Source organism: Sturnus vulgaris, chromosome 4, assembly GCF_052056855.1.
Source record: "Sturnus vulgaris isolate bStuVul1 chromosome 4, bStuVul1.hap1, whole genome shotgun sequence".
NCBI classification, from domain to species: Eukaryota; Metazoa; Chordata; class Aves; order Passeriformes; family Sturnidae; genus Sturnus; species Sturnus vulgaris.
In genome coordinates this window covers 11752529-11768434 of record NC_142246.1, presented here as the reverse complement: position 1 = coordinate 11768434, position 15906 = coordinate 11752529, and the positions used below count along the sequence as shown (strand labels likewise).

The following is a 15906-nucleotide window of genomic DNA, read 5'->3' as shown; positions in this document are numbered from 1 at the left end:
CTCTTCTCTCCCATCACTCTTATCACCTTTTAAAATAGAATGCCTGCCATAATATGGTAGTATAAGAACTCTGAATCATTCTTGGGACAAGTAGGACTATCTTAAGATCTGATCATGGAGGTTAAAGGCATAAAAGGAAAACATGCAACATACTCTTAATTGTACCAAACCCTTCCTATACAGTTAAGAATTCAAGAGGCTTCTGAATGGCGGAAGGGATTTAGCACTCATGGATGAGTAGCTAAGCATCTAAAATTAATAAAACATTTTTTGAAATCGTTGTTTGTTGAGCAAAGTATTTCTTCTCCTCCAGTCATTCCTCTCATAAACAAATCATGTTTATGGCATGACACTTGATGCCAGCTTTTAAGTGGAATGTCAGTCTTTCCAGGAACTTCTACATAGTTACTGCTCACCATACCACTGAGCTTTTGGAACTTGTGGAAAGTCAGTAGGAGGATTTCTCTAGAGACTCAGGCTGTCTCTCCTGTGCACTGAAAGCTCAACAGAACAATTCAGTGACTCAAAAAAGCTGTTAGAACCTGCGTTTATTGTTATAAAATGTACACATCAACTTTTTCTAAAAGTATATATTCTGCCTGTGGATGAATGAAAGAGAACTGACATCTTTCACTTAGATGAACTTACACAGCATCCTCTAACAAAATAAATTATTTTTATTTTGCATTAATTGTGTATGCCTTTATTCCTAAGGGTTTCTGAGATCCTAGGAAGCTTGTTTCATAATGAAAATCCGCAATAAAAATCTGTATGCTGTTTCCTGAAATTGTTGAATTTGATTGATTTTTTTTTTTTTTTTTTTTTTTAATTAACTTACCAGGTTTGTGCTTACAGAAAGACCTTTCCCGCATAAAACCTGGTGCAACACTATCAGAATGAACACCATGGATTTCCAAAAGGAACTGGACTTACTATATAGGACATGACTCAAAAAGAAATACCTTCTAGGCAGAATCTGCACAAAATGTGTTGGTCTACCTGTTCTGGTTGATATCCATGGGTAGGCACCCCCTTAAGCTTTCATTTTCCTACTTTTTCTTGGTTATTTATTGCTGGACAAATAGGCTTTGATTATTTGCTTTGTATTTGCATGCATTCTTGTTGCCTACTTCCTATCCCATGTTATAAAGTTTCCTTTATAGTAGCAAACGAGCTACTAATGAAATCCTCCACAAAAGGATTTCTTATAGCTAGTATATTTAATTTGTGAAAATTGTTAAATTCATTCACTCTTCTAACATAAATTAACTGCTTCATGTTTGCAACAACAGGGTGTTTTTCTGATCGTTCAGTCATGCTTTGGAGTTTGGATTTTGTTGTTTTTTGCTCTCTGTTCTTCTAAGTCCCACAGTTAGACCAGATGATTATAATACAATCGTGTCATAGTTTTGAACAGTGTAGTAAGACCTCTACTGACTTCATGAGATGATACAATATTTTTTGACTGTACTATAGCAAAGGTAAATACTGGATGAATAGAGAACAAGACTGATGAAAACTGAGCTATAGGAGAAGGATTCCCTTTCAGCAGTTGTCTGAGAATCCCATTCAGCCATGCAGAGCTGAAAGATGCCAGTGCCTCAAAGCAGTCTGCAAATACAGAGGTTTTGAGGTGGGTTGTCTTCAGCAGCTGGATGCTTGGTTTGTAAGAATGATGCTTTTTCTTGTCGTTCATTTTGGGTTGTTTCTACCAAAGGCATTGAAATCTGGGGAACAGAACACGTTTCAGCACTGTTGAATGCAAACCGAGGATGAAAAATTAGTATTAAAAGTATTAAAAGCTGATTGGCTTCCAGCAAGCTGATTGTCTTTGTAAATATTTATGGTAGTGGTTAAGGTCCTTTGGTGCACCACCCTAAATTCTTATGGCACAGGATTCATAGCATGTTTTTGACCTTTTACTGGGTATTTCTTTTTCAGTCTAATCCAATGCTGGGTTATAGAGCTTCATTTTAATTTTTTCTCTGATGAATCTTGTGGGAAAGACTGCATTTGTTATTCTAAACTTAATCGTAGAACTATCTGGAAGTACTGCTTAAGCACTTTTATTAAATACTAAGAATGGGATAAGCTTTGCACATTGCACTTTAGAGGCATATTTTAATGGAAATTCCTAGACATAAAAAATAGTTAAGTAAAAATCCAGCTTCAAGTGTGTCATAATGGAAGTCATAGAAGAGGCTTTTTCAAATACAAATAATTCTACATCTGTCTTTTCTGTGCCGTGCCAGTCTCCACCTACACATTCATTTGTTCATCTTACCTTGTGGAGCATGGTGGGAGGAGTGGAGTTTAGCAGTGAACATAGTTTATTCATACTAGTATCCTCTCACAGTAGAAGCAAGTAATTTTCCTTGTAATTTAGACAGTACTCCCTTTCAGATTCAATTACAGTAAAGTCGTCTTGCTAAAGCAGTAAATTGATGTATGCCTGAAGCTCCAAGTACGTACAGTGCTGTGCAATGAGATAAAATTCAGTCACAGAACTGAATATCGGTGCTCTTCATGGTATATAGAGAATTTGTTCATATATGGGAGAAGATCTAATGTCAAAGAAGACATTCTTCACTCCCTGCTCCTACCCCAGTAATTTAGTTGGTGGAAATGCCTGGGGATGAAATCTTGTTCCATACTACTCCATCAAACATCTCAATTACTCGTGTCAGATAATAATGTGGCACTGAGGGAGATGCCTGACATTCTGTGACTTCTTGTAAGTAGAAAACCCACTTAAGTAGTGAGCTCTTGGAATAAAGCCGATGAAAACATGAAGTGTGGTTTTTCTTTGTCTGGATGCCATCCAGCTTTTTCTTATACCTGAACTAACATGTGTGTTCCCGTTTAGGAAGGCTCACAGAAGTTGCTGTCAATACTCAGTGCTAACACTAGAGATTGGTGACAGGCTTTTTCAGGTTCCAGATTCTTGCTACCTTTCTTATGAGAACTGTTTACACCATTATTTACAGCATGCCTGTTAGAGTCAGGGGGCTTTTTCTGAATGCAGTGCTAGTGCTGTCCTTACTTTATTCAGAATGTTCTTTAGCTACTTGCAGCCTAGACATTTTTGAAAAGCCTTTTTAAACTCATAGAAATACTTGGCATTGGTCAAATACTTTTAATCTGCTTATGCCCTTTATTTTTTGGGTTTGGAAAGACATTAAATAGTCTCTCTATTTACCCTCTCTGTTTCATTCCCCTCAGTGTCTTTCCCAGGTTATAATGTTCTGATAATAGTGTCTTATTAGCACTGAGCTGTATTTTTCCTAAAACACCTCTAAGGTGTTACACTGAGTGATAAATAGTTCAGAGCTTATCACTGTGTGTGCAATGATAAAATGCCTTCATGGTATACTGCATTTTATTTAGCCTTTTATCACTTAATTAGCCATTAAATCCTTCTGCTGGTTTTATTTGAGTTTTTTTGTTGTTGTTTTTTTCCTGAATAACAGAATCATCAACAGATTTTGGCACCTTGGCCTTTTTTTCTTTCATTCATATATAAATGTATTAAATTATTTAGGCCTTATTTTATATCCCTGTGTGTCTAAATTGATAATCTTTCCCCTGGGAGAATGAAAGCTGTGTTTTTCTAATCTTCACATTCTGCTTCATAATCTCTCACTTTTCCATGTAACCTGCATTCCAATTTGTTTAGAGGACTTACGTGAGAAGCCTTGCTCCCTATCTTTAGAGATGTAAATATGAGCTGGTTCCACCTGTCCAACCCAGTATATCTTTTTTTCTTAATTAGGGAAAAAATGGGTTTATATTTTTTTTGTATCCTTTTTAGTTGGAGGAAATACTTAACATATAAAGTTATTTATTAAATGCATTTAAAATCACATCCTGGTTTTGATTGTGTAATTTTCTGGGATGTAGTTGAAGTCTTACTGTTACTTTCTGGCCTTTTTGCTGCTCTGTTTTTTGTCATTGTGTCCTACTCATGTTTATTCAAACAAAAGATTAAGGAAACTACATTTAAAACTCCATACCTAAACCTAAAATTTGCAAGATCATTTGGAAGACTGCCTATTTACCTTTGCTTGGCTCACTTTGCTGGGCCAGCTTTAATAACAATTTTCACCTGTATCAACTGTCAGATCTATGGAATAGTGAAAATAGTTATGTATTTTTCTAGGTGTGTGCTCAGTGAGCTTGGAGCTGTGCTCCCACTGGGCAGGACTGAACATACTGTTTTATTTGTGCATATGCTTAGCTGTTCCTGACTGTTTTCAGTCACTTCAGGAATACTTCCTGTAGTATAAAATAAGAAGACCAATCCAGAAATCTTGTTTTGTATCTTGTCTTTATTCTCCCCGGCACATGGGTTTTATCCTCCTACTGCACATTCCTGTCACTTGTTTTTCTGAGCCCAAATGAATGCATGAAGTCATGATCATATAAAGTGTGTGTGCCATACAGATTTCCTTTATACTCTTAGTGTGGGTGTTGCTTAATGCATTAATCTTTTGTTCAGTAGAGTTTCGATGAGCTTTAATATTCATGTGTAAAACCTGTAATTTCTTTTAAACTTGCATATTTTGTATGAATGCTTCATTGTTGCTTCCTGAGAAGGTGCTTAGAGTTTTCCTTTTATCCTGTTCTCATTAGGTTTTCACCTTTTCATTCAAAGCACATAGAAGTCCCCAGCTTGTGTTTGTTTAAAATAATTATTTGTTGTGCATGATAGCATGATTGTCACAGGGCCGGCCTCCAATAATTGTGTGAACAAATAAAATCTTAAGCTCAAAAGGCGTAAGAAATTGTGATCCTTTAAAACACACTTTTTTTTTTTCTTTGTTATTCCCTGTTCATGGTCTTTGACCTCCTGCTTAATTTGGAATTCAGGTGCTGGAGCTGTGACCTAAGAAGAAATCTGTGTGCATCTGGCCAGGGGGTGATATTAGCAGACAAGGGGTTAAAACTCCCTTGAGCTGAGTAAACCCACTGCTGAGAGCTTTAATGTGTTTGTGTTGGTAGGAAAGTAAATCCACAAACACTTTTGTTATTCAGCATGCATTCTATTGATTCTTTCTGCCTGAAATAACTTCAGTAGATTTTTTTGAAGGAAGGCAGTGATTCCTAGTGGTCAGAAGAGCACTGAGAAAATTGAGGATGTTCTCTGTGATAGGTGTGTGTGTATGATCCACTTTGTGTGCATATATATACAAATAAAAAGCTTCCTTTACGTGAAAGGACTATTATGTGTCTTTAAAGATTTCAGAATTCAAGAATGGAAGTGTCATCTCCAATGTCACTTAAAATGCTGTAGTTTTGAAAGCAGTGTTTGTCCAAAACATTTTTGCTAAGTATGTGATCAGATGCTTTGCAACAAGTCAGCCAACTACATTGATGTTCATATGATGCAATTCAGTTGTGTAGGTTAAGGGTATTAAAAGGGTTGGGAATCTACTGCATGTAGTACTGATTTGTTCTAGAATATGGGAAGGAAATCTTGTGACAATCCCAGTTTACTTTATTTGTCTTTAAAGTCTTTTGTATTGAACATATTTCTTACCTAGATTTTGTAAGTCCATTCTTCAAAACCTTGTATGAATGTTGAAGAGTTGGGGTTTAGTCTTCAATATAGCCCAAAGATGAGGTTTAGATATGTTATTTAATCTTTAACCTATAATGGCATCTTCCTTTTGTGATTTAAAATTTTAAGCATTGGTGTCTTGCAATCTCACTTGGACTAATCTCCTAGTGTGGATTGACTGCCTTTTTGTCAATTTAATGGCTAAATTTCAGAGGTAAGGGACAAAATCCCAGCAAAGTATTTAACAAACTGAAATGTTTCCATTTTAAACATGTCCGCTTTCTGATCAAAACCTAACAGAAATAGTAAAAATGTCTACCTATGAATGCTAAATTCCCATTTGAGCTTTATGGCAACAAAGCTGGAATCTTACTTGATATATGGGAAATGTGCCAAGTAATGTGTAAAGCGTCAAAAAGTAAGTATTTACCTTTAGTTTTCATCAGCCTGTTTGCAGCCTCCCTACATAAACACTTGTGTTTAGACTTATAGTCTGAGTATTTCTCCTGGAGATGTAAAACGTACTTTTTACTAGGAAAACAGAAATTACTCTAAAGTCATGTTTGGCAAGTACCATTGAAGTCTATCACTCAATAACAGGCAGTTTTAGATTAGTCTTTTTCTGAATTCTGTATGACTGTGAAATGCCTACAGGTCTTTATTTAATGACCTGTTTTATTGTAATGAGTCTTTTTTAATAAATGCTTTCATAAAATGGATTTTTAAAGACAGCTTTTACCTGTTCAAAAAAAGCCTGAATATCAAAAATTGATATTTCTGTAGACCTTCAAAGATTTAAATGCTTTCTGTAGTATGATGGCATAAATACAGTAAAGTCAGAATTGCATCTGCATCTTTGCAGATGACAAAATTTTTTCAGTTTTTTTTGCAGTGAAACTGAAAAAAATTAAAGTATGCAGTCTCATTTTAGATCTTAAACCTAAGATTTTATCACACAGGATAAAAAACCAAAACCACTAAACTTTTGTTAATAATATTATTGTTACAATATCCATTAACTAATTTATGTGGAATGATCTGTCTCTGGGAAGGTAAAATTAGCAGTATTGGGAACTGAATTACAGAGCAGCCTGATGAACTAAGCTTTACACAATCTTGAAGTTCCTGGTGGCAGAGTTGGAACTACAGGAAATATTAAGTATTAGCTACCCTTCTACACCCCTGGTGTTAATTTCTTTTATGAATGCTATGTGCTGTCTTAAACTTGCCTGCTTTCATTTGAATGACTGCAGTGTTTGTGAGCCTTGCATAACTGATAGACTTCATTGGCTTGTGTTAATGCACTTGACACAAAACAGCTAGTGAAGTCTATTTTAATTGTCATAAAATACATATGAAGTATTACAAGATGAGTGTTCCTGTGAGTGTTCTAGAAATTTTTATATTCAAGACAGAGTAAAATTTGACATTAAAAAGGCATGAGTTTTTAGCTAAAGCTGGAAAATAAAAGCTTCCACTGACAGCATTTCATTGCAATACTCTTACGTGGGAGGAATACACATCAAGACATTTTCTGACTAAAAACACGCCTAAGAACAAGGGTGATAAGTTAGAGTCATCACTTCTTATGGTATTGTTATGGAGGGTGCATATACTCCTGTGTAGTTGTTTGTTCAGTGTTGAGCTGAATTGAAAGAATGTGTTAGCCATCCTTGCTCTAAAACACACCTTGACTGTGTTTTGGACCTTTTACCTTAAGACACTGACTTATATACCTTATGAAAAAGTAGATTGATAATGGCAGCCATGAAACTAGAGTCATTCATGCTTGACCTGTTTATTTATCCTCTTGGTTATCTTTTAAGAAAAGGAAAAATATTGCTGGTTACAAGAACTGTATATACAAAGATACTCTATTTGATCTCGACAGCCTGTTCCTCCACCTTTGCCCTACAACTACAGAATCAACCCACAGGCATATTTTTAGTTATCTGTCTGTTATTTATATTCATAGATCACATGTGCAAATACATAGAATTGATAGGTATTGGGTGGGAGGGATTGGGCAGTAGGTAGAAAATAACCACACAAATAAAAATGTTTCTTTCCCCTGGAACTCAGCTCTGTTATAACAAACATTGCAACAAGTTTACTGCAATAACACCTTTTTTTTTTCTCATGGAAGGAGGTAGTTCACCATAAGGCTGTACATTTTAAATTTTTCTTTTCCCCCCATCTTTGCAAATACCATTATGTTAATCTGCAATGTAATTGCAATAAAGAAACCATAACCTGGTGTTGTAAAACATTTCCATTTTGCTTCTTCATCTTTCTGTTGAAGTACATTTTCTTACCTAACACATTCTCCTGAGCAAGAAGCACTAAAAGGGGTCAGAGCTGTGCCATGCTCTTATGTGTGCCAAGTGGAGCAGGACAGAAAGGAAGAGACTTTGCCACAGAAGCTGCCAGAGAACTGCCTTTCTTATTAGAGTTTTTAGCAGTTTAGCAAACTGCTTTCTTTAGTTTGTTGTTTTTCTTATGTGTGTAAATGCCACTTAATTATTTAGCACTGACTTATGAATGGTGCTTCCTATATTATCCAAAGTATCACTGAAATATCAGGATTGTCTACATGTTGAGAACACCAAGAACAAAAGGCATTCCTAAGTCAGCTGGTACTGAAATTTTGATGCAAAAGGGTTTAATGAATTTGAACGTACAGGAGGAAGAAGAAAGGTGCTGCCTTACCCAGCTTGTTTCATTTGAGTGGGGTAGGTAGCTAAATATTTCCCTTCTTTCAAACACTATGCTCTTTCCTGTAACTTCCTGTTTATTGTTAGCAGAGAGCCCCTGAATGATGTTTGCTGGTGTTAATGGTGCTATCTGTAAAACAGGCTTCTGACTTGTTTAGAGTTCAAATTATGTTGGTTATATATCAGGGCAAGGAGATTAAGTAGTTAATTTTTCTGGGATGCTGTTTGCCTATTTTACAATAATATTTTTACAGCTTTTTGAAAAGACCAAGTACTAAATGAAGATTATTTTTCATTATATGCCTTGTTTAGCCAGACAACATGTTACAATCTGGCATTAGAACTTTTCCAAGTGGAACTTGGCAGACAAAACAGTGGCATGGTGAAGAAAGAATCTTACTTCAAGGTTTGCTCTTGTTAAATACATCCATTTTAATGAAAGTGTTGGCTTGTAGCCTGTTCTTCTTTGAAAATGGTCCCAGTACCAGGGAATAACCCTGTTTTTCAGGAGATCATGTGGAATGGGGTTTATTTCTTCTTCCTGCCATCTTCTGAAGAAGAGCTGATACTGCCTGGCGTCTCAGCTGGCAGGGCTGCTGAGCAGCTTCTGGCATTGCTGCTGCCCAGTCAGCTAGGGACTGTAGCTTGGAGTGGATGCCTGACAGTTTCCTCCATCTGGAACCTCTTCCCAAGCACACTTTCCATGCTGCCACTGCTCTCAGCACATAGCTTCAAAGTATCCCAGGGTGTTTGTGGGGTAATGTGGTCAACAGGGGTCAGACTTTGGCGCTTAGTGTAGAATTTGGGTCTACCTTTCTAAGTATAATTTTAGATTGGTTGGTTAGTAAAGCTATAACTATGAGTCAGTGGTCAGTTGTCCATTCTTACCCAACTTGAAACATACAAGTTATACAAGTTATATTGATTTTCTCTTTAAAATTTTTCCAAACTGATTTATGAGAAGTCATCTCATAAAACAGTAGCAGTCCTGGCCTTTATCAGCTTTGCTATAAACTAATTCTTTATTCATGAAGTAGCATGCAGCATGAGGTTGTTTACAAACACATATCAGATAAAGCTCTCAGGATTTTCTTTATGATTGACTGGTGGAGTAGTATGATGCTTTTGAAGAAAACCAGTTAAGTCTTTATATATTCAGTAGATGTAAAAGAAGAAAAATACAAGTTGTAGTCTGGAGCAAAATGAAAAAACCCCAAATGTAATTGTTGTCCGTTTCTGTAAGCTTCAGAGACTGAGGGACTGAGCTTTCAAATACACTGCTTTAAAGGCTGATCAGTTTTTTTAAATCTTAGAAAAGATTCCAGTGCTAAATAAAGAGATTGACAGGTGAAAGACTGAAGTGCTATCAAGAAAAGAATAGTAATAGTACAAAAGCTGATCCTTATTACGTGATTCACGTGTGCTCGTATTTATAGTAATGAGTATTTTATTGAGAAATGAATTTTGTGGAAGTAAATGAGAAACTGTAAACTGTGGCATATACCAAATAACAAGGGTAAATATGCTGAGCTACAATACTGAGATGGAGAATCAATATTGTAGTAAGTCAATTTCGTCTGTTCTTGCAAAACCCTTGTGTTGGATTTTTTAGTTACGATCATTTAATTCTTCAACCATATACAGCAACGATTTTTAAAGTACTTTAAACTATTGCTAGTAAACAATTTTCTTTATCTAATTTACAGAGGGCATGAAGGAAGAACCTGAAGTGCTCTTTGAAGAACTGCTTGAGAGGGCCAAAGCTGGAGAACCAAAAGCACAAACAGAGGTAATTTTGTGTGGTTTTTGTCCAGTCTTGTTTGTTCTTAATGCCAGAAATAACACTGCCTGCTGCAGAACTATTATCTCTTCCTCAGTTGAACTGTGTCTGTTTAGATGCTAAACTATTCAAAGAAAGGTGATGCCATATGGTTTCTCTGCATTGAGAAATGCTGCTTCCTTGAGAGTGTGAGTGGCTTCAGGTCCAACTCTTTAACATGGAAAAGGTACAGAACTGATTTTGCTTTTTTTTTTTTGAAAATGAATGTGTGGAGCTGTGCAGATAGGGACTGTTGAATGCTGTTGGTTCAGCAGTATGAAAAGATACCAGGGCTCTTAGGCTGGACTATGAAGGAAACTGCCATTGAGTTGCTTTAACAGGGACAGAGGTTGGTTGCTGATGTTTTGCTGTTGAATTACACATTTTAGAAAAGAAGCCCCTCATTTATTGAAATTAGCTGTGTTTCCTTGTTTATTGGCAGATAAAATTGAATTAATATCAGTTCTGTCCTGCATTTTTTAGCACTTCAGATTTTCCCTTAAGTTATAGAAAAATTGTACGAGTTTCCCACTGCATTCTATCACCTGGTATAGCGGTCTAGTATAAATAGCTTAAAATTGTCTAGAAGGGTTTTAATTTGCATTTATTTTGGTTGGTGTTTTACTTGAGCATTCTTTTCCAAATTCAACTTTGATGCCCAATAGGAGTGGTTCCAGTCTCCTACATTGGTAGTTTGGATTTTTCCCCAGGGATCACCACTCCTGTTATAAATAAAAATCAGAGGTGCTGATGGGAATGTAATTCTGTTAAAGCTGATAAAAAAAAAATACAACAGCGCTATGCTTGTTCCCCATTCCATCTCAACTTGTTTGAGGGGCAGTCTGACCTTGCAGTTGTAATCTGAGATAGTAACAAATTCCTCCCTTTGAAACAGCTGGTAGATTTGTGGAGGATGAAACATTATCCTTGAGGGAATAGTTGCTGTAAAATCCATCTTTTGGCTCTATTCCTGCACACGTAAGAAAGCAAAGTCCATAAAATTCTTTCAGGATACAATTTCCAGTTGGATAAGAATACTCAGAAATACTTATATATTCTAAGTCTGTGATGCATATAAATGATGTATATAAATGATGAGGGTTTTTCTCCTTTGCTATTAATTCCACTTTCACTCTCTTCCTTTATCTCTTTAACTGTGTACATTTTCTATTCCCACACAATAATAGGATTCTTATCATAAAAAGATATAGCATACAATTTTGCTTCAATATGCACTCAGGATGAATTGACTGCCTAAAATAGAGCCTAAAATACAGTAATTTCTTTTTTGCAGTCACATTTCTTGTTACTTGTGGAGAAAGAATTAGCTTCTGGTTTTTAAAACCCAAAAAGAAATTTATTTCTTCTCTATGGTTGAATACATTTCTTTAAAGTCAATTAGAAAAATGTACTTTTATTTCTCACATTTGTAGGAGTATGAATGAGGAGCTGAGATGCCACTTTTGTGCTGTTTGTTAACAATTAGAAAGTCAAACACAAAAAATCAGCTGGTTCAATGGCTTGTAGTTATCTTATTACTCTGTGTTTATTCAAAAATAATTCTGCAATGACTATGGAAATAAATGCACTCTGAGTGACTGTCTATATGTATTACTGTAAGTTTATATACTTTTTTTTTTTTAAATCGAGAAATAACTGTATGGCAGTTACATAAATGAAACACCCATAGCTGGAATTCTGTTATGGAGAGAAGGCAGTTCTGTGTCTTTAACCAGAGGATGTCTGCAAGGGGACTGCTTGAGGTGACCACCTCACTTAGCAAAGAGATGGGAGCAACCTTTAGAGAAGTACAGTGTGAGGGTCTGTGTAAAGCTGTTACCAAGTATGACTTTATTTCACACTTTTAGCTCATGGAGAGAATCCCAGACTGTTTAAATGACAGATTTGAGGTTAATACCTTTTCCCATCCATTCCTCCTGCTTTGACTGCTACAGGCCAGAGCTTTGCAGCCATTTTCAGGTGGTTTGATGTAAGAATTTAGCTGTTAAAAGCACAAATAAGCAAAAAAAAATTCAGTCATAAAATAGGTTATGCTATCATTTTGCTTGTGCAGTGGTCTTTTGTGCTATGACTAGTCCCATGATCTGTTAGTTGATGTTGCAATATGTGTTTCTTTGTCCAAGAGGTCCTTAGAAACTTAAGGGCTGTGTGATTAAGTGCTGCTACTCTTGCAGCTTTGCTTGAAATCTCGATGGCTATAAATATAAACATGCTTAAGACACAGCTGTTCTTGTCAGGTGGATGTTATTTGCCATGTAACTTGTTCAAGCAGTTCCTTTCTGAAATAAATAACTGTAGGTACATCTGCAGCTGAGTGACAGATTACCATGCAGTTGCTGAAATCTTTTTTTCTTTTTTTGTCTCATACACTCTTCTTGGTGCACACCTCCCATTGAATTCTGGCATGACTTTGTAATCAATGTTTGGATTATCTAGTCCAATTTTCTCTTTATTTCTGTATGGTTTTGGATAGCTTCAGTGTATGTGCTAGGGATTTAATGTCTACCCAATAATTCTCTGTGTAGAAGTTGTAGAAGCACTCAAGTGTATGAAACCAGTTAAATGGCTGGAGAAATAGCCTTTACTGGAAGAAGAAAGACCTTTCTAATTATATCAGTGCATTTAACCTATTAAATCTCTTAATTAAGGATAATGTGATTTATTAATCTTTCAACAGTATTTCTTTAGTCACCTTTAGTGTCAGTATCAAATGCTGCAGTAACAAATGAAAGTTTCAGAGAACCTTTCAAACAGGATTTTTTGTTCCAGCAGATAATATTTTAGATTTTAAAAGCTATTAAGGTATTGCATTGATTATTTCTAGAATGTAGCTGAAGTAACATTAGGGGGAAAGAGAGAAAGTGCAGTGAGCCAAGCAAAAACATTTCCCAGATTCTCAAAGAATGCAGTTAAAATATCTCGTAGTTCTGGTCATTTTCTGTCATTTAACTTTTTTTTGCCTTGTCTTGTGATAAGCAGAAGTGTTTCATACTGTTGCATAAATATGTTTACTAGTATATTTTCATATATATTTTAATTTTTAGAAGTGAGAAAAAATGTGGTGTTTTTTCTTACCTGTAAAACAGTAATATAGACACATGCTTGGTAATTTCTGTAATCCTGAATTGGAGAATTGTTATAAGCTTTTTCACTGAATTTGCTTGATGCTTAAGCAGTATTAGTTTTATTCTATTCACCAAATAACCATGAGTTTGCTTTGACCTTCAGTGACTGAACTGGTGCGAGTCAGGGATTGCCCTTCTTGAAGCCTTCTTCCATGTCAAGGCTTTGTCAACAGCTTCGTCTGAATTTCTGATTGTCACTGGCACCAGATTATATTACACTTAGTTTTTCTGGGTCTAAAATGAAGCTAGCAGTATTGTCTGGTCATTGTTGCAGGAGGAAAAGAATTCAAATAACCTTTTAACACCATGAGCTTCACCTGGTTCTGCCAGATGCCTGAACATGGACAGCAACTGATTCACTGACCTGGCTAAATTCCTTCTTGCTTCCAGTACTTCCAGATCTTTCCAACCAGAAGATCAGCTTACAGCTATGTTCTTCAGTGCTAGGAGCAAATGTTTTGACCTTTTGTTCAGAAACAATTTATCTTAGCTGAGTTCCAGGGATGGGAGGGAAGAAGAGAAACATAAAGTAGAGTGTATTTCAGTAATTGAAGGAGTTTTGTTTCCTGTTTATTATAGGTGGGGAAGCACTTCTTGAGATTAGCAGAAGAGGAGGATGAAGAACTTAACAGTTGTAGTGCAGTTGACTGGTTCATCCTTGCTGCTAAGCAAGGTCGAAGAGAAGCTGTCAAACTCTTGCGTAGATGCCTGGCAGACAGAAGAGGTATGGGTTCTCTGAGGTGTCCTGCTTCTACTTCCCACATTATCTGCAACAACATTGTACTCATTTTAACCCTGCAAAGAGGGGGTTAAAGTATGATGGAAATGATTGTGAAAAAATTGCATGAGTAGTTGCTAACAGGCTATTCCAACAGGTAATTTAAAAAGCACTGATTACCAATACAGCTTATTAAAGCATTTTTATTAGTTATTTGCTTGAATTTCTTTGTGAAATCCATGCATGTTCTCATCCTCGCCTTTCTTGGAAGCTTCTTTTCTTTGACTCTGAAGAGCATATATAATTACACACCAGCTACATATCTGCTGTTATTTCATTCTTTTGCCCCTCTTCAACCTCTCTTCTAATTGCTCTTGTTCACTGTCTTCTCCCACTTTGAATCTCCTCTTTCTTCATTCTACTTCCCGTGCTTGGAATGGCCTCTTCTTGTCCACCAGCTATCTGAACTATTAAGAGGGGGAAAAACCCCCCACAAAACAAAAACAGAGCAGCAGCTTTTATTCAGTTCTTGGTGCCTTTGCATGTCACCCATGCCTGTCTGCATTACCTTTTGCCTGATCCACTGTGCTTCAGAAGCTGAAGCAAGACATAGTATAATGCATGTCTTGCACATCTTTGAAGTACAGTTTAACCTAAGCAATGTGGTTAGATTTTGATAAGCAGTGGACACAGAAGGGCATTTGAGTAATTTACTTAGGTGGTCAGAATGTGACTGAAACTTGAAGTTTCAGACTAAACTGAGAACAATAAATTGTGAACAAATCTATCATTTCTGCATGAGTGTGGGATAAGTTTGTAATGTATTTTTTTCTTTTCTTGAGGTATAACTTCTGAGAATGAGGAAGAGGTGAAAAAGTTATCATCTGAGACTGACTTGGAGAGAGCTGTACGAAAAGCTGCCTTGGTCATGTATTGGAAATTAAATCCAAAAAAGAAGAAGCAATTAGCAGTTTCTGAACTGCTGGAAAATGTTGGGCAAGTTGACAATGAAGGTTTGTTCATGAACTGATTTAGGGTATTGATAAAATACAGACTTATGGGCACAGTACAGCTAGAAGCTTAAAGGGCCTTATGAACGATCAGGAATGAAGTATATACAATCTACTTGTGATAATGTAACTCTATGACTATCCCTCTTTTAATAACTATGGTCTCTGGACCATCACTTGCTGTAGGTTGTGGGTCTGTTAACCACTTGTTGAAGTGACCATATATTTAAAATATCTTTATTTAGCACTCACTATCTTTGGAAAAAAGGTACTTTATGGCTTTGTTGTATTTGATTTTTTTTCCCCTCTAACAGTCATCCTGATGATACCTCTCTAGATGTTTCTATTTACAGATTCAGTCTTCAAGACACTCTGCCACTACAGCACTAAATGTTAGCTATGGCAGTCCTGTTTCTTTTTCTAATACAGTAACAGGAATATAGAAAACTGTGTAGCCACTTGTTACCTCTTTCTATGTAAGTTTGTCTTTTCCTTACTTTGAGGAAATATCATTTCCCAGATGTTGCATTAGTGTTTGATCACATTGACTGCTTTGACTTTCCATAAACTTCTGTTATTGAAACAGATGGTGAGAAGCAGCCTGGCCCTGTCCCAAAGTCTGTGCAGAAGCAGAGAAGGATGCTGGAGCGACTAGTGAACAGTGAATGTGAGTGCAGGCTGCTGCTTTTAGTCTTGGCCAGTGGTTTTAGTTTCTAGTTTGTTTTGGTAAACAATTTTGTGCTGCCAGACTAAGAATGTGTAAAAGGTTTGGATTGCAATAAACTGATAGTGTCAGTTTATTCTGTGTGGAAAACAGATAACTGTTTTTCTGCATGCCAACTCGCAGAAGACACCAACATTACAGTCAACTACTAAAGGGAGTTTGCATGTCATTTGTTATTTTTATAATCTTGTCCTTTTAGACTCAAAAGTCTATTC

The 15906-nt window shown here is 36.2% G+C and overlaps 1 protein-coding gene across 6 annotated transcripts in view; it reads left to right on the top strand.

The window, feature by feature from the left end:
• The window catches only part of WFS1 (wolframin ER transmembrane glycoprotein), a 33000-nt gene that overhangs the window by 9255 nt on the left and 7839 nt on the right, over positions 1-15906 (top strand). For 5 of the 6 annotated variants that reach the window (XM_088163116.1, XM_014895331.2, XM_088163114.1 and 2 more), the window contains 4 exons: positions 9981-10063; positions 13819-13963; positions 14800-14970; positions 15554-15634. In XM_088163116.1, coding sequence (XP_088019242.1) covers positions 9981-10063; positions 13819-13963; positions 14800-14970; positions 15554-15634 — 480 coding nt within the window. Of the gene's footprint in view, positions 1-9802; positions 9837-9980; positions 10064-13818; positions 13964-14799; positions 14971-15553; positions 15635-15906 lie in introns of those variants that run through there. The other variant, XM_088163118.1, reaches the window with a different exon arrangement.